Source organism: Terrapene carolina, unplaced genomic scaffold (assembly GCF_002925995.2).
Source record: "Terrapene carolina triunguis isolate 2854851 unplaced genomic scaffold, T_m_triunguis-2.0 Scaffold146, whole genome shotgun sequence".
NCBI classification, from domain to species: domain Eukaryota; kingdom Metazoa; phylum Chordata; order Testudines; family Emydidae; genus Terrapene; species Terrapene triunguis.
In genome coordinates, this window is record NW_020664497.1 from 254,992 (window position 1) to 282,951 (window position 27,960).

The following is a 27,960-nucleotide window of genomic DNA, read 5'->3' on the forward strand; positions in this document are numbered from 1 at the left end:
AAGAGCTGGCAAACGCTGTGTAGTTCACCACACTGCCTTCATCCAGCAGAGGAATAAGAGCAAAAGATAGCAAGAGACTAAGACGCAGAGAGACACTGAACAGCCACAGAAGGGTAAGATTGCATAGTGCAGTCAGTGTACATTGAGGTGCTTTTCACCATCATCCTTGAATCAGATCCTGCAGCTAGTACCAAAGCAAGCAATCAAGAATGGATGTCTTTAAGAAAGGTTTCTCCATGGCTAAAGAAGGTGTGGTGGCTGCAGCAGAAAAGACCAAACAGGGAGTGACTGAGGCTGCAGAGAAGACCAAAGAGGGTGTGATGTATGTAGGTAAGAGACAACTATTTTTAATACACAATTGAGCATGAAATGTGACACAAATTATCTTCCAGAAAGCATGAAGTAGTGGATAGTGGTTAAAACATGGGACTGAAAGGCAGGAGATCTGCATCCCATCCCCACCTCTGCCACAGTCTCACTTGTAATCTTGGGGTGTCAAAACCTTCCATGCCTCAGTTTCCCCATCTGTAAAACAGAGATATTGATACTTACCTACTTCCCAGGGTGGGGGAGGGAGGCAGGATTGCTACATATGAATTAATGCAATGTTCAGAAAGCACTTTGAGATCTTCTGATGGAAGGTACATATTACAATTATTATTCCCTCTTTACATTTGACTACTAGCAATCTCTCCTTCGCCTCCAAAGGTGCAGTGACTGAGGTTATTAAGGGCATACACAGTGATTCTGCTTATTAAGTTAGGCTAGTAGGAATCACCTATTTTTCCCACCCTCATGTCATTTTATTCTGAGATCCTCCTCCTCATGCTCTATAACCCTTTACATTCTCCATGCAAAAATCCTTTACTTGCTTTGCAAAGAGACAGTTATCAGTATTGTCCAATGGCTAGGTGCTGGATCATGACACAAGTTGTGCCCTTCCTGGAAACATCTATTATCTAATGAATGCTCTCCATTTCCATAAACCCTACAGTAATCATTTCAAAGCTGCCCTTGAAACCTGGTATCTGCGCTGTATGATGGAGGTGCATGTATGATACTGGTGGACAAAACCACTGGGTTGATGTACACTGTGTTTGTAGTCTTACATTCTTATCCCCTGTTATTCTCAGAAGGGAGGATTGCTATTGTATGTGCTGGCTGTGAGTAAGCTGTGATTTTTAAATAGAAAAGGCTCTTGATTCCATTAACACTGCCTTATACACAGAGTATCACCACTTTAAAAACCTTACTGTAGTTACAGATCTGCACTTTCAAAATTCAGTGGAATCAGAAACCCCATTCATAGCAAATCTTCATCCCCAGATTTAGACAATTACTGATGTATTACAGCTAATCCTGCCATTATCTTGCAATATATAACCAATTCACATTTTAATCTGAAGCTGAACCACAATCAAAAGTTTGATTACAGCATCTCTAAAATAAGTAAATAAAAATGATAAATACAACATGACAACCAGCTGTCAAATGTGGGGATTGCTATTGTACCCAGTTCCTTCTTCCTAGGTGATCAGAGCAAGATCAGACCAGAATATTTAGCATTTTTATAAATATTTCCCCAAATATCTTCCCAGCCCTTTGATTTGCTTTTCATTTTTGCACAGTCATGAGACAAAATGCAGAATGTTCTTCCATGATCTTATGTATTTAACCATTTCAAAAACTTTTTGAAAGCCTTCTTTTAAACCTAAATAGCTGAATGAAGAGTCCGTTAGACACTGACTTTGAAGAGCATGGATACTTTTTTAACTACATCAGGCATTTAAACATTTTAGTCAGCAGAGCATCACACAATGCATTATAAAATACTCTCCATCTTTTTTATAATGCATTGTGTGATGCTTTGCTCATTAAGGGCCTGATCCTACATGGTGGTGAGTGCATACTGCATGCTAGAGCATGCTTAGTCCTTAGTCCAGGATTTCACAGAATGGGGATGCTAAAATCCAGATAATTAAGCTCTCTCAGAATTTGGTTTAAATGAGCAAAAGAGATAGATGCCAGTTATGTGTGTGTGTACCATCCATTATCATTGCAGTGGCCAGAACCTGTTTGCTGTGCTAAGCTCCCTAGCTATATGCCCATGAAAGGCTAATCAAAATGCCCAATTAAATTAAAATGCTCTTTCAGCACTCTTTCCCTCTTTACAACCTACTACAGTTAGGTTGCTGTTAAGACACTGCATGACGGAATTTGAAATCTGAATCTGCTGTGTAGTTGGAACCACTCAGAGCTGTGAAAGTCTTTTCTGGATGTCAGAAAAAGGATAGTAGTGGGCGGGGTGGATGTCTTGTTTTGAGTCAACTTCTTACATAACTCTGCTAATGAATCGAAAGCCAGCATTTCACTGCACTGATGGGATCTCTGAGTCCTCCTGAGGATTCCAGTTGACCAGACATCAGTACCAATATTGATGAGTCACTGCAGCTTGAGATAAAATGGCTAGTTCTGTGACATCTACTGCAGCATACAGCTTCCTGAAGCCTATAGGGTGCTCATAGTTCTGCTGGTATCTTCACTCTGATCTCTGGGCCAGAAAGTTTCAATTCACAACCCATGTCAATGCCTGGGGGTGGGGGTTCCACTATCTTGTGCTAACACTGCAATGCAGTTTGAGGCTGTGGGGGCTGCATTGGTAAGAGATGCTGCCATGACAGTCAGTCATTCAAATAGGGTCCTCTCTGCCTATGGATGTGGTTACCCAGGTGGGAAAGAAAGATCTCATGGTACTTTGGTTATGGCACTGGGTTTCTTTTCAAATTCCCTCACTCAATCAAAACAAGTTCTCCTGTCCATGCTACTGCTGTCATTGAGAACATAATGGCTGCTGTGGATTCCTGTAGTTACTGCATGACCAGCAGCAACACTGGGCCAAATTCTTAGTTGGTGTAAATAGGTATAAACTCCAATGGAACTATATCAATTTACACTAGCAGAGAATCTGATGCAATATTGAGTTGTACGCCACACAGGAGTACAAGCAATATAGAAAGATCACAATCATAATCACAAAGTTATATTCAGTATCAAATACATACTAGAAATACTAGATAATCCAATCCAGTAGCTCTCAATAAAGAATGCAGTTCTGGCATGCCCAAAACATCTGGCCTCATGCATCAGTCACAAAACACCCAAGGCATTGACCTTTACAGATGAAAAGACCAGATCTAATACCTGGTACAGGAGCTGTACACACCCTGTCATGTGTTATTCCTATCTGAATGCATGCCTGTTCTTAGTGCACAATGCTTCCCTATCACTATAGTAAACCTATTTAAAATACAAAACTTCTTATTGGTGTGTCATTTCCCAATGGTAAATTTTCTATATCATATACATTTCTTCTTCCTTTTTGTAGCAGGGGCAGGGAAGGTATGAACCTGTAACTATGCACACAAGCTACAAGCAAAGGTTAAAAAGTAACAGTGCAACTTGACAGCTTCAACTGAATGCTTATCAGTTCAACAGATGTCGCTTGCTGGCAAGGGTATGGGCCGGAAGATTAGATTTCATAGAGTGCATTATGAGAGCTGAAGTCTGAGTCATTGGGTGTGGTCCTTAGTGCATTTAAAAAGAAAAGAACCTGACAAGCTGCAGCGCCAGGGGCTTTTTGCTGCTGTTGCTTCTGCTTCAGTCTTTAATTGCATTCAGATATTTTTGTTTTGCCAGGTTCCCTCTTCTTAGGAGTTATTTTCCATTAGAAAAAAGAAAAAAAAATCATAGCTATTTGTGAGTAGAGTCCTGGCAAAAAACAAATGTAATGACTGAGATAAGAGTAACTCATTACAATTCTTGTTTTGGTTTGTGTGTTCACTGAAGTAATGCAAAGATAACAAATATATGAATTCAGCTAATTAAAACAGCTGATTTCCTTGATTTTTGGATATTTAAGAAGTTACATTTTTATAAGCATTAAAGCAGAGCTATGTTTGAATGGCTGTGACTGGTGAATTGTAGAATAAATAAACATTAAGCAGTGCTCTTTTGGAATGGTACAGCCTGATGCATTGGGTACCTGTAGGAATAATGAACATTAAAGCAAGATTATATTAGAATAGAAGTTGGTGCACTGGGCACATACTAGGACCTCATTTATTATTGTGGGCATTTATGCAATGCAGACCTGTTCTGCTCACTGCTGTTTGCTGTTACATGATTATAGAGAGTATTACAACCACAGTGCAATATTCTCTGGTTTTCAAATACTGATATATCATGCATAGTACGGTTAATACAAAAATGTATTCTCCTCTACATGACTGTACAGTCATTTGAGGGTGAAGTAGAATGTTAGGTTGTGAATTAGTAGGGCACCTTCCTTATATTCGAGTCTAGATGACCTTAACAAACATTAAAAAAAATGACCTGTTATGTTTGTATGTATGTAGTGCTTTAACCGTGTCAGTCCCAGGATATTAGAGAGACAAGGTGGGTGAGGTAATATCTTATATTAGACCAACTTCTATTGGTGAGACAAGCTTTTGAGCTACACAGAGCTGTGTTATGTTTAACAATACATTACAAATATCAATTAGACGGGACAGAACTGGGCTGGGTTAGTTGTTATCACAGTAGTACACTTGTTCTGCCTTCCTTCTAGGCTTGTAATGAGTGCTGGGCATGGTCCGCAATTAATTTTCCCCACCCCATCCACACATAATTATTGAATCAGTGCTGCTGTAGCTAACAGCCTGGGTGCTTCTGCATCACTATTTACAGTGTTTTGTAACTGGACCATAAAAACTGTCCATTTTTATGACACGAGTATGAAAAAGTAAAGAGAAGATTTGTGGATTTAAATGATTTTTAATAAGATGGAAACAATGAAAAACGGTTTTTAAAGTCAATGGAGTTACCGTAGGGATGGTTTTTAACGTGAAACTGAATCTAGTTATTGCAGAGGCTTCCAACCACTAGGGCAGTGGTTTTCTACCCGTGGTCCGCAGACCCCTGAGGGTCCGCAGGCTATGTCTAAGATTTCCAAAGGGGTCTGCACCTTCAGTTGAAATTTTTTAGGAGTCTGCAAATGAAAAAAGGTTGAAAACCTCGGCACTAGGGGATGTCTACCCTGCAGCTGGGAGCGTGCTTCCCAGCCCAGGCAGGCAGACACATGCTAGCTCTGCTCAAGCTAGTGCACTAAAAATAGCAGTCTGGACATTGCTGCATAGACGGCAGACTGGGCTCGCACCTCAAACTCATAACCAGGGGGCTGGGCAGGCTTCTACACAGGGGGCTAGCTAGTGCCACTGCCCATGCTGCAACGGCCTAGGGCGACCAGACAGCAAATGTGAAAAATCAGGACGGGGGTGGGGGGTTAATAGGAGCTTATATAAGAAAAAGACACAAAAAATCGGGACTGTCCCTATAAAATCGGGACATCTGGTCACCCTACAATGGCCACGCTACTATTTTTAATGCACTAACTTGTACAGAGGTAGCGCGTTTGCATACCTGGGCTAAGAGGCACGCTCCAAGCTGCAGTTTAAACATACTGTAAGTGATCTGACGTACTGTGCATGCTGCAGTACGCAGATACAATGAGGTCTGTTGAGCAAGTAGATTCAGGCTTAAAGGAAAACCGCAATGATTTTTTGTTGTTCCTTAGGGGCCAGTCCCCTCAACTCCCATTGACTTCAATACCTCACAGCATTGGGGTGCTAAATACGTTATATATTCTTTACTATGAAAATAAATAACTATATTTTTTAGAAATATCTGTGCTGTCCTGATCACCATGACAGTGACTGGCAGCCTGTCTCTCTCTGAGCCCAATCCTGTACTCCTTACATATTAAAAACTTCCACTGACTGTATGAAATCAGAGACTTAACAAGTGCTGAGCCTGGACCTCCTGCTGGGAAGTAGGGGAAGAGACAGGAAAAGTAGCTCAGTGTTTGAAAGCGTGAAAAAAGCAGACTTTTGGCGTTTCTTTATGGTAAGTTCTCTTTTAGTTTCTTTTACATAATTGGTTAATCTAACATGGGCTTAACTGCACTGTTAAATCAACCAGTTTTTCATTTTAAAGATATTACTTAAGGGTGTAAAAGGTGAAGGGTAATTGTCTAGGCACCTCCAAATAATACACATGCCAGTAAAACTAACTGGAGCTATCCAACTCCCAACAGAAAAGCTCCCTTGGACTTCAGTGAGAGTAGGATTTGGCCCTTATTGAGAACTACTCAAGGACCCAATGCACTGTAAAATTAGGACCAAACCCTATCAGAACTCATGTGGTCTGCATGCAGAAACCAGAGAGGTCTTCCCATAGGGGATGATGTTGATGGAGCCTATGTTTCCTTTCACAGGTACCAAAACCAAGGAAGGGGTTGTGCACAGCGTGAGTTCAGGTAAGAGCACAGTCCCTACAGATTTGTGTAAATTGATAGCGCACTGTTGTAAATATGGATAAGAATATAATTTCTAATGATATAAAGCAAGAGGAGTTTTCTTTTACGCTTTAGAAGCCAAAGTACCATGGTTCCCAGAATGATTCTTTGGTGATAGAAATGCACTGCATGCTGGGAATCCTAAACAAAGTAACACAGGAAAGGCATCATGGAGGCTTCGATATTCGGCTCAGCGTGTCGGAGAGTATGAGTGTTCTGCTGCTGGATGGGCCAAGGATGCTTGTCATTGGGCAATGTTGTAGGTTGTGGCACTTTTCAGTGCTGGAAGCAGGCCAAAGGGGTTTAATCAGTAGATCTAGTCAGAAAAATTATGACAAAACATTTTTTCAACAGACTTTGCAGAATCATTGAAATCAAAACATTCTGTGAAGACAGTTTGATTTTTGACAACATTAATTTGGAAACCTGCTTGGTTTTCTCCCAGCTCACCCACCCAACTCCTTGGCAGCCTGCCTGGCAGGCTGTCTTAGAGTTTATGACCCCACTGCATCCAGGGTCCCTGGCTCCATAGCTGCTGACCAGATGGACTGCACTCTTGCTTTCACTGCAAATTTTGAAATTTTTGGTTTTCATTCTAATTTGGAACAAAACCAAATTTTTAAATATTGAAATCTTCTGTGAAACAGAATTTCTTTTCTCCAGCCAGCTCTATTAATCATCTAGAAGGGGCTTATAGGGAGGGTTTAGCTAGATGGAAAGGGGGTTACAGAAGGGCAGTCCAGTTTGGCAGTCTACAATGGGCAAGATGACTTTTTTTGTGCTACTGCTTCTTGGTGTAGGTTTGTTTTGCCATCTGCCCCTTCTCTAAAGGTTGCCAGGTTGCAATACCCACCTATTCTTGAGGTAAGCGGCATGTGTGAGAATTAGCCTCAATGCACTGTAAAATTAAACTGTTAGCATGTAGCCTGCATACAGAAAGTCCAAATAACAGATAGCACGGGGCAAAATATTGCTGTGTTACCCTGCTGCAACCGTTGGCCCCATCCATTTCACTGATCCAAGCTAGCTCTGTAGACTGTCAATTATGATGTTATCCAGTTAAACAAAGACTGATTTTGAACTTCATTCACTGACTCTACTTTTTCTTGAACCTTTAGTTACTGAGAAAACCAAAGAGCAGGCCAATGTGGTGGGTGAAGCTGTTGTGGCCAGCGTGAACACAGTGGCAAGACAGACTGTAGAAGGAGCAGAGAACATTGTAACCACTACTGGGATTGTAAAAAAGGTATGTTCGTTTTTTCAGAGACCTACAGGAAATAAGAGGCTTGTTTTGCATTATACTTCCTCAAACACCTGTTTAATGTGATGATTTTAATAGAGGTATAATGAGTTAATACCTCCTCATATTTTGCTATGTAATACAGGTTAGTACAGGCACATTGTTCATCTGCGCATTGCTCAGAGCCCTTATATACTAGGCAGCCAAAGTCATTAGTCACTTCTGAAATATCTTCATCTATATGCCTAGAGACTCAGGTGATCAATACTTAGCCATATCACCCTCCAGCGTAAAGTATCTATTTTCCCATAAAACTATCTATATTTCTTTAGAGAGAAAGCTGAGGACTAAAGTTCTGATCACAGGATTGGGAGCCAGGAATTCCTGAGTTTTAACCCAAGTTGTGATATCTGTTCCCGTTATGGCTTAATGCAAACCAGACAAGCTCTCTGCATTAATTTCCCCCTTTTTTAAAGTAGACCTAATAATAATATTTTCCAGTGTCACAAGGGTGTTTTGAGAATGAGTCAGTTTATATTTGTAAAAAGTACAGGCCTTGGAACAAAATGTTCACGATACTCCGAACCAGGGCCGGCTCCAGGCACCAGCTTGCCAAGCAGGTGCTTGGGACGGCCACTTCGGAGAGGGGCAGCACGTCCACCTATTCCGCGGCAATTTGGCGGACGGTCCCTCACTCCGGCTCGGAACGAAGGACCTCCCGCCGAATTGCCGCCGCAGATCGCGATCGCGGCTTTTTTTTTTTTTTTTTTTTGTGCGCCGCTTGGGGCGGTAAAAACCCTGGAGCCAGCCCTGCTTCGAACTACTACAGGTTTTAGAATCATCCAAGGCCCTAAAGTTTGTTGTATATTGATTAAAGATTGCATAAAGTCACCGCGTTCAGATTAAAATCTGAACCACCCCAAAGGTTGTGGGTGTTCAGATCTAGAGTTATGGCTTAGCCAGCTATAGAGATAAGAATTAGCTACAATATTTATACCCAGATCTGGACCCATATCTCAAGCTTCTACAGAATTTGGAGGAGGCATCCTTGGACCTAAGGCTTTGGTTCAGATCCTTTCCTGGTATTGAAGTTTATTTTTTAAAACTTTATTTTCATTGTTTTATATAAAATATAAAGACATAATGAAACAAAACGTATGTAAATACATGCACAAGATAGAAATACCACATAAATAACAAAATTCAACATTCATTATTTGTAAAACTTGGGAAAAAAACAAAAACAAAGAAAGAAAAAACCTGAACCTGTAGGGGTCATGCAGGGCATTAGTTATTAAAGTGACTAAATAAGTGAGAACATAACTTACGAGGATCGGGGACTAATATATACTAAGCTGCAAAAATGTATACAGTAGTTTCATGTATGAGCAGACATCCTCATATTTTTTCCAAGCATTTCTATTAGACAGAGATGTTTTTTCCATGAATGCGGTAGTACAGAGCTCACTAAGCCAGACTGTGTATGAGGAAGGAACTGCAGATTTCCATTTTCTCAAAATAACTCTTTTGGCCACTAAAAGTTATTGCAATCCATGTCTCAATGTTAACTGTTAATATCAACTCACCCCTAAAATACACAAGCTTGGAGAAGGAAAAATAGCAACACTTACAAGTTTTTGAGAGCATTGAATTGTCAGCAATCCCTCGAGATTGAGGATGATCTTTCACAGGTTTTATTTTTCATGGGTCCTTTGGTGAATGAGGAATCCGATTCTTGAGCCACAGGCTCATTGGCAGACATTGCAGGTGGTGTTGGAAGACAGGATTGGGCCGCAATTGCTGCGTGACAGTCATCTATCCTTTCTTTTCTGGCTTTTTCTGCGACCAGGGCAAGGTGATTTTCTTAAAATTAGACGTTCCCTCTCTGACAAGTCTTTGCCAGTTATCCCTATCCTGTGCTGCTGTCTCCCAGAGTGCAGTGTTGATGCCACATCTCTTGATGTTTATCTTGAGGGTGTCTTTAAAGCGTTTCTTTTGGCCTCCCCGTTTCCTTTCTCCTTTGGTGAGCTGGACATACTGCTGTTGTTTTGGAAAGCGTATATCAGGCATGCGCACACAGTGCCCGCTCCACCTCCGCTGGTGCTGGATAATCAGGGCCTCAACACTGAAAATGTTGGCCTCTGTGAGTACACTGACATTAGTGCGATGATCCTCCCACTTTAGGTTGAGGATCTTCTGAAGAAAGTGCTGGTGCTGGCGTTCCAAGTTTTTCAGGTGTTTCTGTAGTCTCTCAGCCATAGAGGAGGGTTGGGGTTACCACCACTTTATAAACTAAAAGTCTAGTATGTGTTCTGATGTAGTGGTTGTTGAACACCCGGTGAGATGGTCTGCCAAAGGCCAGGCTGGCATAGTGCATTCTGTGCTGAATCTCGACATCTGTGTCTGCCCTCTGTGAGAGATGGCTGCCAAGATAGGCAAAGTATTCTACATTTTCCAGTTCTTCTTTATCAATATAGATCTTTCTTGCTGGGTCTGATGATTGACCGGGGACTGGTTGGTGGAGAACTTTTGTTTTGCCGATGTTCAGTGCTAGCCATAGGCTTTTAAAAGCGTCAGAGAAGCAATTAAGGGCTGTTTGAAGATCCTCCTTTGAGTGTGCAACTACAGCAAAATCATCTGCGTACTGGAGTTCGGTTATTGTTGTCGATATTACTTTAGTTCTGGCATGGAGACGAGAAAGGTTGAAGAGGTTGCCGTCAATCCGATATTGGATGCCAATGCCTTGTAGTAGACGGTCTTGGGTTAATGTTTTCGTAGCTACTAAGAAAATGGAGAAAAGGGGGGGGTGCCAGTACACAACCTTGTTTTATGCCAGTTCGGATGACAAAGTTGCTCAGGGATAGAGCCACTGCACAAGATGGAGGCAGTCATCTGGTCATGGAAGGTTCTTAAAATGGTGACAAATTTGCTTGGGCAGCTAAACTTTGACATGATTTTCCACAGAGCCTCATAATTGACAGAGTCGAAGGCTTTGGTCAGATCGATAAAGGCCATATAAGCTCCTGGTGTTGACATTTTTCCTGGATCTGCCTGGCTGTGAAAATCTTGTCCATTGTGCCTCATGATGGTCTGAAGCCACACCGGGACTCTGGAAGTACTTCCTCTGCAAGAGAGAGCAGGTGATTCAGTAAGATTTTAGCAAGAATTTTCCCAGCATTGGAGAGGAGGGCAATGCCTCGATAGTTGCCACAGATGGCCCTGTCTCCCTTTTTGAAAATGGTGATGATGTTAGCATTAGGTAAGTCAGCAGGGATTTCTTCGGTGCGCCAGATTTTGAAGAGCAGCAGGTGAAGCTTGTTAGTCAGTGTTTCTCCCCCCACTTTCAGTACTTCAGATGGTATGCCATCAGGACCTGGTGCTTTATTGTTCATTTGTTTCATTGCTTTGCAGACCTCCTCAGGTGATGAGTTGGCAAGAGTTTCCTAGATTGGGTGCTGAGGGATAGAGTCGATGGTATCGACAGTCACAGTTGATTCTTGATTTAGAAGCTTTTGGTAGTGCTCCTTCTAGCGCTCTTTGATGGATTCGGTATCTTTAAGAAGGGTACTACCATCTTTGGATCTCAGAGGTGTACGGCCACATGAGCTTGGTCCTTACAGGGTCTTTGTCTCACAAAAAAAGCTTTGCATATCATGTCTGTCAGCGAATGTTTGGATTTCTTTTGCTTTGTCCTTCCACCATTGTTTTTGATTTCTTGGATCCTCCTTTGAACTTCAGCTTTAATGCTTCTGACTGGATAGTGGTTTTGCCAGTCGCAGAAACCTTTTCTCTTCTGGTACAAAAGGACTGTAATCTCAGTGTTGTTGCTGTCAAACCAGTCCTGATGGCGGTGGGTAGCAAGGCCAATGGATTCCTTGCAAACCTCATGGATGGTCTGTTTTAGGACTTCCCAGTCTTCTTCGACACGTGTGCTGTCATTTTCAGGTGTGTAGATAGCCAGTTTTTCACTGAGGAGATTGGAAGTTCTCTTGGTGCACTGAGGATTGAAGTCTTTGGATGTTGTATTGCCATCTGTGTGATTTGGATTGCTTTCTATGTTTTGGTGCAATCCTGATGGACATGACTGACCTCACCAGGCGGTGGTCAGTCCAGAAATCATTGGCTCCTCTCATGACACGGGTGATTTGGACATCTCTTAGATCCTGTGTTCTTACAATGACATAGTCTAGGAGGTGCCACTGTTTTGAGTGGGGGTGTTGCCAAGTTGTTTTGTATTTGTTGCTTTGTCTGAAGACTGTGTTTATGATCACACGGTCGTGCTCTGCACATTTTTGAGTAGAAGGATGCCACTGGAACTGGTCTTGCCCACTCCTTCCTTCTCAATGGTGCTACTCCATATGTTAGAATCTCAGCCAACTCTTACGTTAAAATCCCTAAAAAGGATTATCTTATCTGTTTTTGGAATGGATGACACAAATTTTATCAAGGTCAGTGTAGAAGTATTCTTTCTGTTCTTCAGCGTCAAGAGTTGGTGCATATGCACTGATGTTAGTGGCAAATGACTTATTGACCAGTTGGATGCGGAGGGTCATAAGGCACTCGTTGATGCCAACAGGGAGCTCAGTCAGGTGGTTGACTAGAAAGTTTTTGATTGCAAAGCCAACAGCATGTATTCGCCTGTTGCTTGTTGGTTTTCCTTCCCAGAAGAAAGTGTAACTGCCGCCCTCTTTCCTCAAGAGGCCTTCATCTGCACGTCTTGTTTCACTGAGAGCAGCGATGTCAATGTTGTACCTCGAGAGTTCTCAGGCAACAATTCCTGTTCTGCATTTTGGGTCTTTCACTTTTTGATTTGTCTAGTAAGGTACAGACATTCCAAGTTGCAAGAAACATTTCTGTTTTTCGACCGCATTGTGAGTGATTGCTCTGGACACGGTTATCCAGTCAGGTATGGTAAGATAGCCTATGTTTGGGGCATCTTTTCTAGTCTCTTCCCCGTATAGGGTGAGCAGAGGGGTTCCTAAAAAGGCCTGCTCAGTCATGACCACTGCTACCAAAAATGCCCCTCTATCCCAGTCCAGGGGCACATGATGACCATCTTGCGGTCACTGCCTGCGTGTTGGTCTGTGACTAGGGACTCCTGGTGATCACTTCTCCTACCCTCATCGCCACTCGCCCATCACTGCAGGACTTTTATGGGAAGGGGTGGGGGAAAAGTTCTTCCTGTGAAAGAAGCCTGAGTGTGAGTAGTTCAATGTGGGGGAGCTGATGCGCACCAGCAGCCACACAAATCTTGGCAGAAGAGGCACCTGTGTCCGGTTGCAATGAGGTGCAAGATGACCAGGGGTTTCTCCTCCGTTATGGCCTTCGTCCACCTTCACAGATGTTGAGAGGTGATCCTGCTTCATCCGCCTGTTTGGCCGTTGAGGTCTTATACTGGGTTGTGTTGTGCTGGGCTGCCTGGTACCTCGCCTTCGACCTTACTGCCATAGGACTGACCCTACCCTCTTAGGGTCTTAAGTATATGCAAGCTTCTCCACCATGTCAAGGTAGCAGCCCAAGATCACATCCATTTTTTGCCAGGTATAAAGGCTGCATGAAAGGTGCCTGTTTAATATCTTCTTCTGGAAGAATCACAAGGATAAAGAACGTGAAGTATCTTTCACATTAAGCCAGATATCCTCCCAGGTTTCTACTGGGACAGTAAGGCTTTTTCCCATTTTTCTTTGAGACTGAAATTGAAAGGGTAATGCAAAGCATTAAGCCACATATAAGTAATTCCTACAAAGTGACTTTTGTTTCCATATTTCTTAATGTGTTCTTCTAGAGATGAAAGAGTTGAAACAGACCAACTGTCCTCTATCCTTGCATGAATCCTTGAGCATAGCCACTGAAAGAAGGAACTGTGAGACAGTGGTAGCTGATATTTGTTACATATATAATGGAAGGAGGCCAGTCTGCCATCTTGTATTATATCTTCAATTTTATTAATCTTTTTTCTATCCAAATTGTCTTAAGCATGGGGTTGGCCTTGATCCTGAGGCATAGGTTATCCTGCAGTAGTACAAGAAAAGAATTAGTATGACTGGATGTTGTAATCATTTTATCACATTGCAGGATTCCCTGGCAGATGCAAAGACTGGATTTTTCCTTAAGGGTGTGTATAGCCTCTCAAGGTATATAAAAGAAGAGAGGGCATTGTTACGCTTTTTTCAATCTCAAACTAGGCCAGTGTGCATACAGAGCTACTGGAGGGGAACCACCTTACAATAGGGCGCATTTGGAATGCTAGATAATATAGATACAGTAGAACCTCAGAATTACGAACACCTCAACAATGGAAGTTGTTCGTAACTCTGAACAAAATATTATAGTTGTTCTTTCAAAAGTTTACAATTGAACATAGACTTAGTCAGCTTTGAAACTTTATTATGCAGAAGAAAAATGCTGCTTTCCCTTTATTTTTTAGTAGTTTACAGTAGCACTGTACTGTATTTGCTTCCAGTTCCAAATGAGGTGTGTGGTTGACTGGTCAGCTTGTAACTCCGGTGTTCTGAGGTTCTATTGAACAAATCTGACAACCCCATGCCTCTAGTTACCCAGGATTTTTTTAAGGGTTTTGTGTGACAAGCGAGGCTTTTTTTTTATTTCATATATATATATATATTTAAATATCCTATTTGTACGGAATAAAAAACAGCCTTGCTTGTTATGATAAGCCTATTTATTTGAGCAAAAAGCAAGTGAGATACCTTGAAAGGCAACAGGCTAATGATATAAGTCAAGCTTGGGCAGATACTCATTTTGGCTATATCTGTTCTCCCCAGAAAGGCTAGAGGGAAGAGATGCCACCTCTCTACAGCCTTGGAAATTTCTTTTAATGTATAGTCCATATTTATAGAAACAATTTTGGGAAGATTAGGACAAATTTTAACACCTACATAAGTTATTTCCTGACACATTTGAAATGGAAAATGATGAAACTGAGAAGAATCTGGTCTTTTGGATAGATCTATTGCTTGTGATTTATTCCAGTTAATGCAAAAACCAGCAATATTTCCAAAAATATCAATGACATTCAGTAATGATGGGATTGATGAGGATAGATTCTTCAATAGTACAAAAATGTCATTAGCATATAAATTGATTTTGTATTTTCCTGTTTATAGTCACACCTTCAATGGCTGAGTGTTGACATATGTACATTGACAGTGATTTGAGACATTAAAAAGGAGGGGCCAGCCCTGTTGTCTCCCTTTCTCTAGTTGAAATGTGGGAGAAATAATTCGATTAGTTGATAGTGAAGAGAGGATTGCTGTTTATTTTAAGATTAAATGTAGTATGATAATATATCAAAACACCTTTAAGATTTGCTTCCCTACTTTTTGGATCTATCCTTTTTGACTCGAACAACTTTCCAAGATGGAGGAATATTTCTTATAAAAACCAGAGCTTTGGAGCTGTGCTCCGGCTCTGCTCCAGCTCCAGGCAAAAACCTGCAGCTCCACTGCTCTGGAGCTGCTCCGCGCTCCAGCTCCAGGCTCCGCTCCAAAGCCCTGTTTATTAAAAACACTGCGCCTGCGCCTACTCCCACTAAGTCCAAATGTAAATTCCCATGGACTCTAGTGGAAGCAAATTGGGACACATTCTGGTGAGACCACCTGGTGTCTAGGTGGTGGTGGAAGGCACTTTGGTCTAAACAAATGTAGGAGTGTTACTGTTATACAACTATTTACACCTCATTATGGCTTTCAGCCTCTTTGAAAGCCAGATCTCTGTTGTAGAACTAGGAAAACAGCTATAAACAATTCTTGCAGATCATCTTCTACTTCATGCGTCTCTTAAACATATAATTAAGCCAACCCAAGAAAGAGACAGTATGTGCACATCTTAACTGGGACAGTACTTATTTGTCAACACTAGAGGGCAGGGTTAATTCAGACCCATTCTGAGTCCACGCTCAAGAGATATTTGACCCATAAAAGAGACAAGAAAATCTTCCCCTTGTTTTCCAATTTATGCCAATTTTGACAACAACTAAGCATCTGTTAATGAGGGCCGTGTGACCCAATTTATGCATTGATTAAGACAGGTTTAAACAAGAAAGCTTCTGTTCTCAGATACAATGTGGAAGCTTTAGTTGATTCCAGCCCTTGAATCATGTGGAAGAACAGAAAAACTCCCTGCAGGAAGGAAAAATTGTTCATTAGGCAAAATGCTTTCACAATGTGAAAGCAAAGAGCAACCATACTGCTATACTCTAGCCCTATGGAACCTAATATTTGGGAGTTCTTTGATAACTTGGTAGCTTTCTTTGTTCCCACTCCTTAGCGAGCTGCAGTCAACTGAGTCAATAGTTACTCAAACTAGACTCAGACGAATTAATGAGTTATAATCAAATGGAATTAAAACCTAGTGAGACTGGACAAAATTGTTCTAATCTTGTCAGACATTTAGGGCTAGATCCACTAAGGGACTTAGATGCCTAAGTCCAATATTTATGTGCCACTGAAATCCTCAAAACCCACACTCATCAGCTACCACCTAACCCTATAGGTGCCTAAAGTCCCCTACATACTTAAATTTCTGCTGGTGTGCACCTTCCCACTGCCTAAATCCTGATGCCACCAAGCAGCAAGGCACCCAGCTCACACCTAAGCCCCAGCGGGATTCTCAAACTAGGCATTCCCTGACTGGCCCTGTCTGGTGGGTGTGTTCAGAGCACAGCTAACCCCCATAAAAGACAGCTGAGGAAGAGGAGGAGGTGGTGGTGCTGCCTCCCCCTTCTATGTAACAGACAAGCAATTAGAGCACTCTTTTGGGATGTGAGAGACCTGGTTCAAATCCCCACTGCCTGATTTGGAGGAGGGACTTAAAACTATGTCTCCCACCTCCCCTCACCAGCTCTAATCACTAGTTTATAGGATACTCTGGGGTGGGTCTCTCCCAGTCTCTGTTGAAACTATTCCACTTTGTATACAATATGAAAAAAAATATTCACTGAGCAGGGAGAGTGGGACCCAGGATTCTCAAGTGAGTGTGCTTGGGGTGACAAACGCACTAACTGTGATCAAGCTAGTGTGCTAAAAATAGCAGTGTGGTGGTAGTGGTACAGGCAGCAGCTCGGACTACCTGCCCAAGTACAATCCCATCTGAGGTCCTAGGTACATACTCCGGCAACTAGTCCAAGCCACTGCTCATGCCACCGCAGCCACACTGCTATTTTTAGAGCACTGGCTTGATCATAGCTAGCTCATGTATGTCTACCTGAGCAGGGAATCAAACCTCCCAGCTGCTGTGTAGACATACTCTCAGTTTGCCAGCTTTTGTAAACCTGATTCTTAGGTGCATAACTGTAACCATGCCTTGTATAGAAAACCCGGGCAACTAACTCAGTGCTGTGGATTCCTCTAGGCAGCAGGACACTAAGAGTTAGGCATTACAACACATACATCTCTTTGTGGATCTAGCCCATAGTTTCTGGATTTCCTGGCCTAACAGCCAATACAACATTATGTGAATCTAAGCTTTTGTATAACACACAAACTTGATATTCCACACCCTGAGGGAGATGGTCAACAAAGGAGAAGAATAGCAGCCACTAGCTGTGTGTGCAGAGATCTTGGAACACAGGTACAAAGGAAAGAACTAGGAAATCATTTGAGCAGGTGGGATCAGATTCACTCCAGCATGGGGAAGGGCAGCTGGATTGGGGAGAGAGGAATTGCATTTCCCTTTGTCAATAGGGATGAACCTGCCCCTTTGTGCATCAACTATCCTCTCACCCTAGTGGTGGTCTCTCTAGGTCAAAGCAGAGGCACACTGGCAGGCTACTGTGAGGAAGCTTCCAGTTCTCTGGTTATTAGAGGACTAAGTCTCCAGGGCTGTCTTTCTGGCATCTTCCATCAATGTCAGTTCATTTTAAATGAAAGAAAACAGACAGTTGATCAAGAGAGGACATGACTGGGGAGTAGAAACTCTATCAAGACACAGTGAATGAAGGAGCCAGTAAACTATTCAGGAGAGTAACTTGCTTCAAATAATGTGGGTGATAGGTACCACAGAAATACTGTAGGTAGAAAGACAGAAAACAGGGAGGCATAAGTGAAACAAAAAGGAGCCAGCAGTAGAGAAGTTCAGAAGAAACCTCTTTATTAGCAGAGTAACTAATGTGTGAAATAGATGTTACCAACAGCAACAATGTGAGCTGCAATGTATTGAAAAATATGCTGGAGAGATACTAAGAATAAACAAATAGCATATCAGTGTTGGACTGCTTGATGCTCCTTCAATCCTGAAAGTGTCAATGAGCACCTAAACCCCTGAAGTTTGAGGGACTTGGTCTGGGCAGTCTTGCTCCATTCCTTCCCTCCCCCTTTTAATTCTTACAATCGATGCTAAAATCCTGATTCTGTTGTCCATTACATCCACATAACCCTCCTGACTTCAGTGGGATTGGCACAAGTAAATGAGACACGTATTTAGCTCTGACATGCCTTGCATTATTAAATAGCGCTTGTCTGACAGCATATTAAAGGAAAGACCAAGACCATCCAAATACCAATATATAGAACACATAGTTCTGTAATCTGTGCTGTTTAAAAAGGAGAAAGCGATTAATGTTATGAATAAACCCTGCTCATCTACCTTTAGCATGCTGGAGTCTATGCAAGGCTCCTATTCAGTGATGTTCTGGGCAAGAAATTGTGTAATTCCAGGGTTTGGCTTGGTTCTATTCTGTGTAGGCTTTTATACAGTGCTCATCACTGTAGTGTCCAAGCACATTCTGGTAGCTCATTAAGCAACATGACTAACATCTGTCACATATTGTTTCTTCTCATGTGATGAATGTTCTACAGTGCTATTGAATTTGGGAAGTATTTCTCTGTCAGTTCAGATCTCTCTCTGTGGGACATATTGTTCCTGAGTAAGGTCTATTAGCATTGTTATCAACCCCAGGGAGCGTGTGTTGGCATTTAAACTATGTGCTGCCAAGTAGCTTCAATGGGAGATACACAACTAACATCTGGTAGAGAACTTTGAATACGTAAGGCTAAATTCTGCTCCTGGCTACACCCATGCAGTCAATGGGGTTCAATGGGTGCAGCTAGGGTGACCAGACAGCAAATGTGAAAAATCGGGACGGGGTGGGGGGTAATAGGTGCCTATATAAGACAAAGCCCCAAATATCAGGATTGTCCCTATAAAATCGGGACATCTGGTCACCCTAGGTGCAGCTAAGCATAGCATTTGACCTTTAGCAGTTTGTAGCTCCTGCTCCTCTGAGCTGTCTCATTAACTTGATAGCTACTAACAAACAAAGGTGATGAGCTACTTATATTTCCAGGGTCCTCAATGGGTGCTGAGGACACTCCGTACCCCACAGAAGAAAATGTGACTGAAATAGCTTTGGACCCAAGTAGAGTTACTGAGCACCTCCTGGGTGTTGCTGAATATCCTCAGTTATCATTGATATCGCCATGTCGGTCTTTTTCATTTCTCTGCTCTCCTTTACTTAGTCCCCACTAGGTAAGGGTCAATACATCTCTTTCTTTTCTGTATTATTCAGGAGCTTTTCTAAATACAAAGTAAAAAAAAAAGGCATTATTTTTGGTGTGCAGGTCATGTTTAATGCAAAGGTTTTGTGAATGAGGCCTATCAATATTGTACATTCCTCATCGCTTCCTTGGGTGGATTTCAGTGTTTTTTTAGAAAGTTGACCTCCACTAGTATCCTTGTCTGACAGCAGGGATGAACTTTTCATCTGCATGACTCTGCACAAAGCTTGCTGCATTGCAGACACTCACATGTGATCAAAAGCAAGCAAGCATTCGCACACACATACGTTCTTGTTAAATGTCCCTCAGGGGTTGGAAGAATTTCCCAGTAGCTAATATTTCACTACTGTTGTTCTCCCCTCCCCCTTTCATCCATTTTTCTTGTCAGGTGTAATATGGTCTAGTTGTCAGTTCATGGCTCTGTGATTTTAAAATGGTCTTGTTCCTCTTTTATGTCATTTCACAAATTATTCTGGTAATTTTCAATTATTTGCAACCACTCTGTGCATTTAACTTAATGTTGGATCCCATAATTATTTTATCTGTTTGATCTAACACATCTGTAATCTACTGATACATTAGGCATTTCCTTTCTTAAAGATTACACATTTTGAAAATGAATAGAGAGGAGAATCAGAAATACTTCACAAAAATGGGCCAAAATCTGCTCTCCAAAATAACTCTCATTGTCATTAATGGGGTTGCACTGGGAGAATTAAGAGCAGAATTTGACCAAATATCTGTTTGTTAAGTGTATTCAGTTAGGGTGAAATTCAACCATCATAAAAGCTTATAAGAATCTATAAAAGGCCTCTGATGTGGTGGAACTGCTCTTTGCATCAAGGGCGTATTATGGGGGCAGGATATGGAATTTAAGTACATCACAATTAGACTGAATACACAACTAGAATGCTTCGCCTTTGTATATATGCTTGATGATAGTCTAAGGACTTATCTCATGCTATTTCTCAATATAGCCTGGAGAATTAAGATCATACTAAAAGTAAAATAAGCTTTAACTGGGAGAGATTGCACATATGTAATATTTTCTATATCTCTTTCTTATTAATTTATTAAACCAGACATTTAATGTCTATCATATCATAAACAGCATAAGGTGTACAGGATGTGCAATGTGGCTGAGAGAGTGTTTCTGGTGAAACTTTAATTTTGCATGTTAAATGGTAATATGCTGAAAAATCACATGAGAAAAGATTGCATCATAGGAACCCATTTGGCAGTCCTTATTCATAAGAGCAGTCCCATTGAAGCCAATGGGAGTTTGTCTGGCTGTGGAGTGAGTGAAAACTGAGTAAGCACATCAAGATTTGGCCCTATAAAAGTAAATTGCATATTAAAAGCTAGAAAAACCATGCACTGTAATCTGTGCGCTCTATGCAGGTGTTTTCTGCCCATTTCTGGCGCTGATTGCTCTTTTAGTCAGAAATGTCTGCATCATTTAGGATGCATTGAGCCTGAATCATTCCAACTGAATAAGTCTGCAGAATTTATCAACATATCTAACCTCTAAAATCATGAGAGGAGCCATTCTCTTCCAGGAGAGTGGTTTGGAGTTATCTCCAAGAAGTATCACCTATGCTTCAGAAGAAGACATTAACTCCATAGTGGGCTGAGTCTCTCCATACCTCCTGCAAGTTGGTGTACCCTTATTATTTATTAAACTTGCAGCAGACCAGGTCACCAATGTACCTCTTCAGGTTCACAGCTTTAAACAAAAACAAAACAAAACAATCCTGCTTTCCACTGAATTTGCTGCCTCTCCAGCTACAGAAAGCAATGTATCATCAATTATTATTAAGGCTCAGGAAGGTGTCTGGTATTATGGAGGGGATAGTGTCACCATTTAAAAATTTTTAACTAGTTTTGCATTAAAAACCCAAATTTTCTCCAATTCCAACAAATTCCATTTTATATGAGTGATCTCTAGCCAGAGGAGAATTTAGGGCAAATTTTGATGTCAGAAAAGAGATGTTTAAATGGTAACTTAAAATAAAGGTATCAATTTTAAGACTTAGTCACTTTCTCAGGAACAGTTCCATTTCAGAGGGATTTCAAATGCTCAGCACCTCTCAGGATTGGGCCCATAGTGAAATGAACCATAAAGACAGCAGGAAATTCTTATTGTATCTGAATCATACAATAGAGACTTTAGCCCCTTTTGCTGTCCAAAGGACATTTGACATACGAATATCAAAATGACATGGGTATGCCCCTAATGCCTGAATGTAAACTCTGAGATTTTAAGAATATTCAGTAGGTACTATCTGAAAATCCATGTCCCCTGAATTACACCAGCTATAGTGTCCAGGGAGTTAAAAAAACTCCCTAGCTGAAGTTAATTGACTAAAGAGCTTTGATTCAAAAGCCAGCAAGTGTTCCATCTACCAATCAAAGCCATTAAAAGGTAGCATAAACCTTTTGTGTCTTTATTACTTTACTTATAACCTGTAGTCCAGCACAGATCCCACCACTCTATGGCACAAGCACTACTACAAAGAACTCTGATACATAAAATTCTAAACACAAAATAAATAACATTAAATTCACCTGTAAAATAAATGCCACGTATAAAAATGTCAAATTTTAAAATGGAAGAGACAACCTCCATTAAAAATGAATGTAAGCATTTTTTAACTTCTCTTGAGAAACAGGGAAACATAAAGAGAAAATCTTTGGACTTTATTATTTGCCAGTTGAGCCAAATTGATGATTCAATTAATGGAAAAACCTCCTGGTAATGCATGAGAAAATCTGTCACTTTACCAGTCACAATGAAATGTAAATGATATTGACAACAGGAAATTAATCATTTCAACATTTTTTGTATGCCCCTAGGCCAGGTCTGCAAGAGGCAAGAGATGTACATTCTCCCTTTAAACATCCCATGGGGAATATGCCTAAAAGACACAGAGGTTTCATTAACTTTTCTGTGGTGTCTCCTCCATGGGGTGGAATCCCTCTTTTTGAGAGGCCCCAGAGCCAGCAGGGAAAATCTCTGCATCTTGACTCCATTGGAGCTGCATTGTCAGGGAGCCAGAGATGTAGAGGTGAAAGGCCTATTGAGGATATTGGAACCAATCTAGAGCTGTAAAGCCTTCATTCAGTTAGCCCTGTTCTCTGGGAGATCCTCTCTCACTCTCTTGAGAGAGAATATAACAGTAAAACGTATATATAAAGCCCATATTGTATGAGGGAAAGGACAGTCTTATGGCCAAAAAGCTGAGGACTAAGCATTGGGAGAACTTGGTTCTTTTCCCAGGTCAGCCACAGACTTGCTCTCTGACCTCGCACAAGTCTGTGTGCCTCAATTTCCCCATTTCTTATGTCACAGGAATGAGATTTATTTTGTTAATATTTTTAAAGGGCTTTGAAATCCTTAGATGAAAGTTGCATATAAGTACAATGTATATGACCATTTAAAGTACATTAAAACCCCCCTCTGCTTTGCATTTAAGATATAATGTGCTGTACAAACATTAGCTAATTAATCATTGTAACACTTTTGTGTAGTAGGGATATATTATTATCCCCATTTAACACATGTGGAATCCTGGCTGCATTGAAATCAATGGCAAAATTCTCATTGACTTTAATAGAGGCAGGATTTTACCCTACACATCTTGCCCAGTGTCACACAGCAAGTGTGTGGTACAGCTGGGATTGGTACCCACCAGTTGCTAGCTCTTTGCTCTGTATGCAGACATCTGTAGATCACATTGCCGACTTTAAAAAGAGCCTTAAATTAGGTTTATCAGCTAGCAGCCTTAACTCCCAGCCAACAAATGCAGACTGCAGCCCTGTCTCCTCCAATAGTCTCTATCCTGGACAGGCAAACTGGAGGGAAGTAAGTGGGAAAATGATGGTGAGGTGAAAACCTTAACACAACCTGACACTTCTTCATCCTGTAATTGTGTTGGTTCCTGCCACGTTGTTTTAGAAAAATTCTCAAGACACTTGTTTCCTGTCCCTTCTAAAAACAGATTGATGAGGCAGTTACATTCTTCTTTAATGGAATCTTAGCTAAAAGCACATTTTAGAGGACCAGTAACCAGTAAAATAGATGAATATGGATTCTTACATCCACTTTTTACACTCAGACACTGTTTCCTGCGAATGACCCCAAGGCAGGAAGTCCTTTTTTTTTTTTTTTTTTAAACTCTATTTGTAGACAGAGTCAAAAAAGCTACAACCCTCTTTGTGAGAAGAGCAGACAGCCTGAGTCCCCTACAAGAGAGGTTTCTGACTGCAGTAAGTTGCCCTTTCTGCATGTTCACACACTCACACAAATGGCCTCTGTTTGTTTCTCTGATACTAGGCACTAGGTTTAACTCCCAGGCTGTCTCCAGAGCCATTATTTCACCTCCACAAATCAGCATGGATTCTATTAACCCATTAAGGCCACACATGGGGAGCCCGGACTACTGCTGAACCTATTGCAACTGATTTTGTGTAACAAAAAGAAAGTAACAATCTGTATGAATTAAGCAAGGCACATGATACAACTAAAAAATAGGCAAGAAAGAAAAGAAAATACTGGTCCTAAACAGTTTTAAAATAGCATGAAACACTTTGAAAATACAGTTTCAGGCTATTTATACTTTTTGTACATTGTTCAGTTATTAAATGTACTGCTGTTTATTTTTTATATGGTGCCAAACACATGCCAATTGCTTTACAAACACAGATCCCAGTCCTGCAATCAGATCTGCCTGTGTGCATCCAATTGCAGGGTTGGGATCATAAGTTTGGCCTCTATCTGACACTTTACAAATACTGAGGGTCAGATCTGTGATGGGTTAGATCACAGAACCCCCCTTGGGAGCTGCCACTTGATGTGCCAAGACTACCTCTGCTCCTGCTTTCCCTGCCAGCTCAGGACCCCAGCACCCTGTCTTGCTGAGCCAGACACGCCAGTCTGCTCCAACACAGACCCAGGGTCTGAATTACTTGCCCCAGAGCTGCAGACTTAACTGAAAGCAGCTTACAGAAGTGTTCTTATCTATAACACTCAGATGCCCAACTCCCAATGGGTCTAAACCTAAATAAACCTGTTTTACCCTGTATAAAGCTTATATAGGGTAAACTCATAAATTGTTCACCCTCTATAACACTGATAGAGAGAGATGCACAGCTGTTTGCCCTCCCCCCCAGGTATTAATACATACTCTGGGTTAATTAATAAGTAAAAGTGATTTTATTAAATACAGAAAGTAGGATTTAAGAGGTTCCAAGTAGTAACAGACAGAACAAAGTGAATTACTAAGTAAAATAAAATAGAACACTCAAGTCTATGTCTAAGAAACTTAATACAAATAACACCTCACCAGTTCCAGTAAACTTCCTTTTACAGACTAGTCTCCTGCTACTCTGGGTCCAGCAATCACTCACACCCCCTGTAGGTATTGTCCTTTGTTCCAGTTTCTTTCAGGTATCTTTGAGGGTGGAGAGGTTCTCTCTTTAGCCAGCCGAAGGCAAAATGGAGGGGTCTCCCACGGGCTTAAATAGACTTTCTCTTGTGGGTGGAGACCCCCTCCTCTCTCCTATGCAAAGTCCAGCTCCAAGATGGAGTTCTGGAGTCACCTGGGCAAGTCACATGTCCATGCATGACACTCAGTTTTTACAGGCAGAAGCCATTGCCCACATGGTGTCTTGAATGTCTCCAGGAAGACTTTTTATGTGGAATGGAGCATTCCAAGATGCATTGTTCCTTAAGTGCTTCCTGATTGGGCACTTAACTTTGCGAATTCCTTTCTCCAGGAACTGACCAAATGCTCTACTAAGGTTATTTAGAAATCAAGCCAGTACACGGCCAATATTCATAACTTTGAGTACAAAAATGATATGTGCATACAAATAAGATTAATAGATTCAGTAGGTCATAACCTTTACAGAGATATGTTACATGGCATATGTAGCACAGAACATATTCCAGTTATGTCATATATATTCATAAGCATATTTCCATAAAGACTTATGGGGGGCACCGTCACAAGATCCTCAGCTAATGTAAACTGCTGTAGTTCCATAAAAGTCAGTTGAACTGAGCCATTTTACAGCGCTAAAGATCCAGCACATAAATTTATAGGGTTTTTTTAATTGTCCTCTTTTGATTGGGAGAGACGCGTAACAGTGCCAATTCCTTGATCATAAGGAAATCTATTAGCAATGTGACTCCTCAACTGTCACAGGTTGTTTGTTCCTTATCCTCTCCCCAGAGGGAGAAGTGTGTGAAGTAGAGTGTCTTATTTTGGAGGTGTGTGTCTTTTTTTTTAAATAACATACCTGTTGCTAAGTCCCTCTCTCTCTTTCTCTCTCTCTCTCTCTCGCTGGTGTGTGTACGAATGAGAGACAGAGAGGGAAAGAGAGATCACATAAGCATTAGAATGACTCTGTAGCCTGGTGGTTAGAACACTCACCTGGGACATAGGAGACTGGGATCCAATCCCCCTGCTCCAGTGACTTTAATGATTTATCCAGAGTGCAAGTACAAGCTTCAGCAGGAGAGACTGAGGGGAGCCCCACATCAGACTATCCTATAGCCCAATGATTAGAGCACTCACTTGAGAGGTGGGAGAACCCTGTTCAAACCCCTCCTCCTGCTCAGGAGGAGGGGGGACTTGAACTGGGAGTCTCCCACATCCCAGGTGAGTACCTAGACACTGAGCTAAAAGTTACAAGGGAGTTCCTGCTTTCTCTCTGCACCTGGCCATTTTATGTGAACTTGCTTGAGGGGCTTGATCCAATCATGCCTACTGAATTGAGTCCTGCATGTAACTTAGGCAGAGGAATGCTTATCTTTCCCTGGTTTGTGAACTGCTCTGGGTGTAGTGTCCAGCAGCCTAGAGTGAAGGAGACGTGTGTGTGCTCAGAGGCAGAAACATAGGTGCCAAGTGAGTTGAGGAACCTGCAGGGTTCAGTGTTTGACATATTCCTTTACTTCCCACCTCCATAAATAGGTGCTACTCACACACTGCAGGGAGAATGCTACCCACTAAAAGGATGAGCATAAAGGAGGAGTGAGCCTCATAACAAATATAGCTTGATTTTCCATTTCCTCAATGGAGCCTTGCACCAACTTTGAAATGGATTCTGGCAGCAAAATAAGAATTGATAATATTTAATCTTTTGTCAAACAGATACAGAGATGTGAATTTCTTCATATGAAGCCACTTGAGCATTTTGGGAGCTATCAGATGAACATTATCCTCCCTATGGAATGAGTGGCTAGTGTGAGGTAGATAATCTGGGGAAAATCAATGTAGAATCTCCTTTCCTGCAAGTGAAAATGAAATTCATCTGTACCTGCTATGTTTCCCATGTTCAAAGAGCCAATGTTCCATTTTAGATTAAAGAAAACTACTTAACAAAAAAGGACAAAGTCTCCAAGAAGGAGAAAGTGGGTGTGTCTGATTCTGTAAGAACTTCCAGTTCAAATCCTTTCACAGCCCTGCTCCCCAGCAGGCACAGACTTTATACACTTCGAGGTGCAAATACAGAAAACTGAATCAGAGCTGTATATGTCATAGGGAAAACCTATTATTTTCTCCACATATGAAATATTTGACTCCATTTTGCAAAGTCTGTTTGAGTAGCCTCTTTAAAATTAAGTGGCCAATACACCATGCTGCAACAAGGGTAAATGTATTGTGTATATCCTGCAGGATGAGTTATCTCACCCAGAGCACCCTACAGAACCAGCTGCTGCAGAAGAAGAGACCCCAGCAGAAGCCATAAAAGCCATTGGAGAGGTAAAGTCCAGACTCAAACCAGCTAACCCTAGAATCCTTAGCTGGTCCAGGGTTTTTCTCATGATCTAGCATATGTACATTTTATGTACCTTTTTGTTCTCATGAAAATGAAAGACTAACGTAGTCTTTAGCTAAGCATAGGTAAGCAAGAGATGTGCAAGCCTCCTTAGAAAGGTCTCCTAATGCACCTTTAACCTTACCTGCACCACCGTAGGAGTTCTATTTATGGATCTTCCCCACACCCACCATTCTATCAGTGCACCTCAATGCTGCTGCACAAAGGACCTATGCTCTAGTCCTGGGTCTCTCTGACTCAATGCTGCAGGATTCAGTGGTTTTATGACAAACTTAAATGGAGATTAGGCTAAGAATCACCAAACTAAATTTTACTAGGAACTTGAGCTAGAATAGGAATATGTATGATTCTCAAAGGGGAAAGGATAACTCACTAACCTTCTGTATCACCTATAGTTCCTATCTTCTTATGGCCTACTTTTAATGTGAGGATCAACCTTGGTAATCTATGTTTTCCTGTTATATACATTCTGTTTGAAATATTACTCCATTTTCTTGTCTTGCTTCTCTTGCAGCGTGAAATTGAAGCCATTTAATCAATTTCAGGACTACTAGTGTGAACGTGAGAATTCCAGGAGTACACACTGAAATGTTAGTAGACACCATAGTAGGGAAATCATCCTTCCCATAGGTTAACTACTTTCAGCGCTATAGCCTTTCACATGCCTCGCTAACGTATCATACAATATATGTATGTCAGACTCTTGATTCTACGTATATGGAAACTGTTCACTACCGTCTGTCTCTCTCTAAGCATCTCTATCTCCTTTGTGGCTTTTTACCTTCCCATCTTTGAGTGTTCTGACTGTCTGGTTTGTTAGCAAATGACATATTGTGGTTAAAATCACTGGTCAATGTCTTATCTCCATTTGCATCAGCACTTGGAATCCCTAGGTATGATGAAAATGATTTTTTTTTAAACTACAAAATAAAAGTGTTTGAACTACT

At 41.3% G+C, this 27,960-nt stretch overlaps 1 protein-coding gene across 1 annotated transcript; it reads left to right on the forward strand.

The window, feature by feature from the left end:
• Positions 1–23: 23 nt before the first annotated feature.
• On the forward strand, positions 24–27,960 carry SNCG (synuclein gamma). Its single transcript, XM_024209402.2, has 5 exons — positions 24–330; positions 6,332–6,373; positions 7,531–7,658; positions 26,851–26,937; positions 27,528–27,960. The coding sequence occupies exons 1-5, from the start codon at positions 210–212 to the stop codon at positions 27,546–27,548; spliced, it is 399 nt and encodes a 132-aa protein (XP_024065170.1). The 5' UTR covers positions 24–209; the 3' UTR covers positions 27,549–27,960.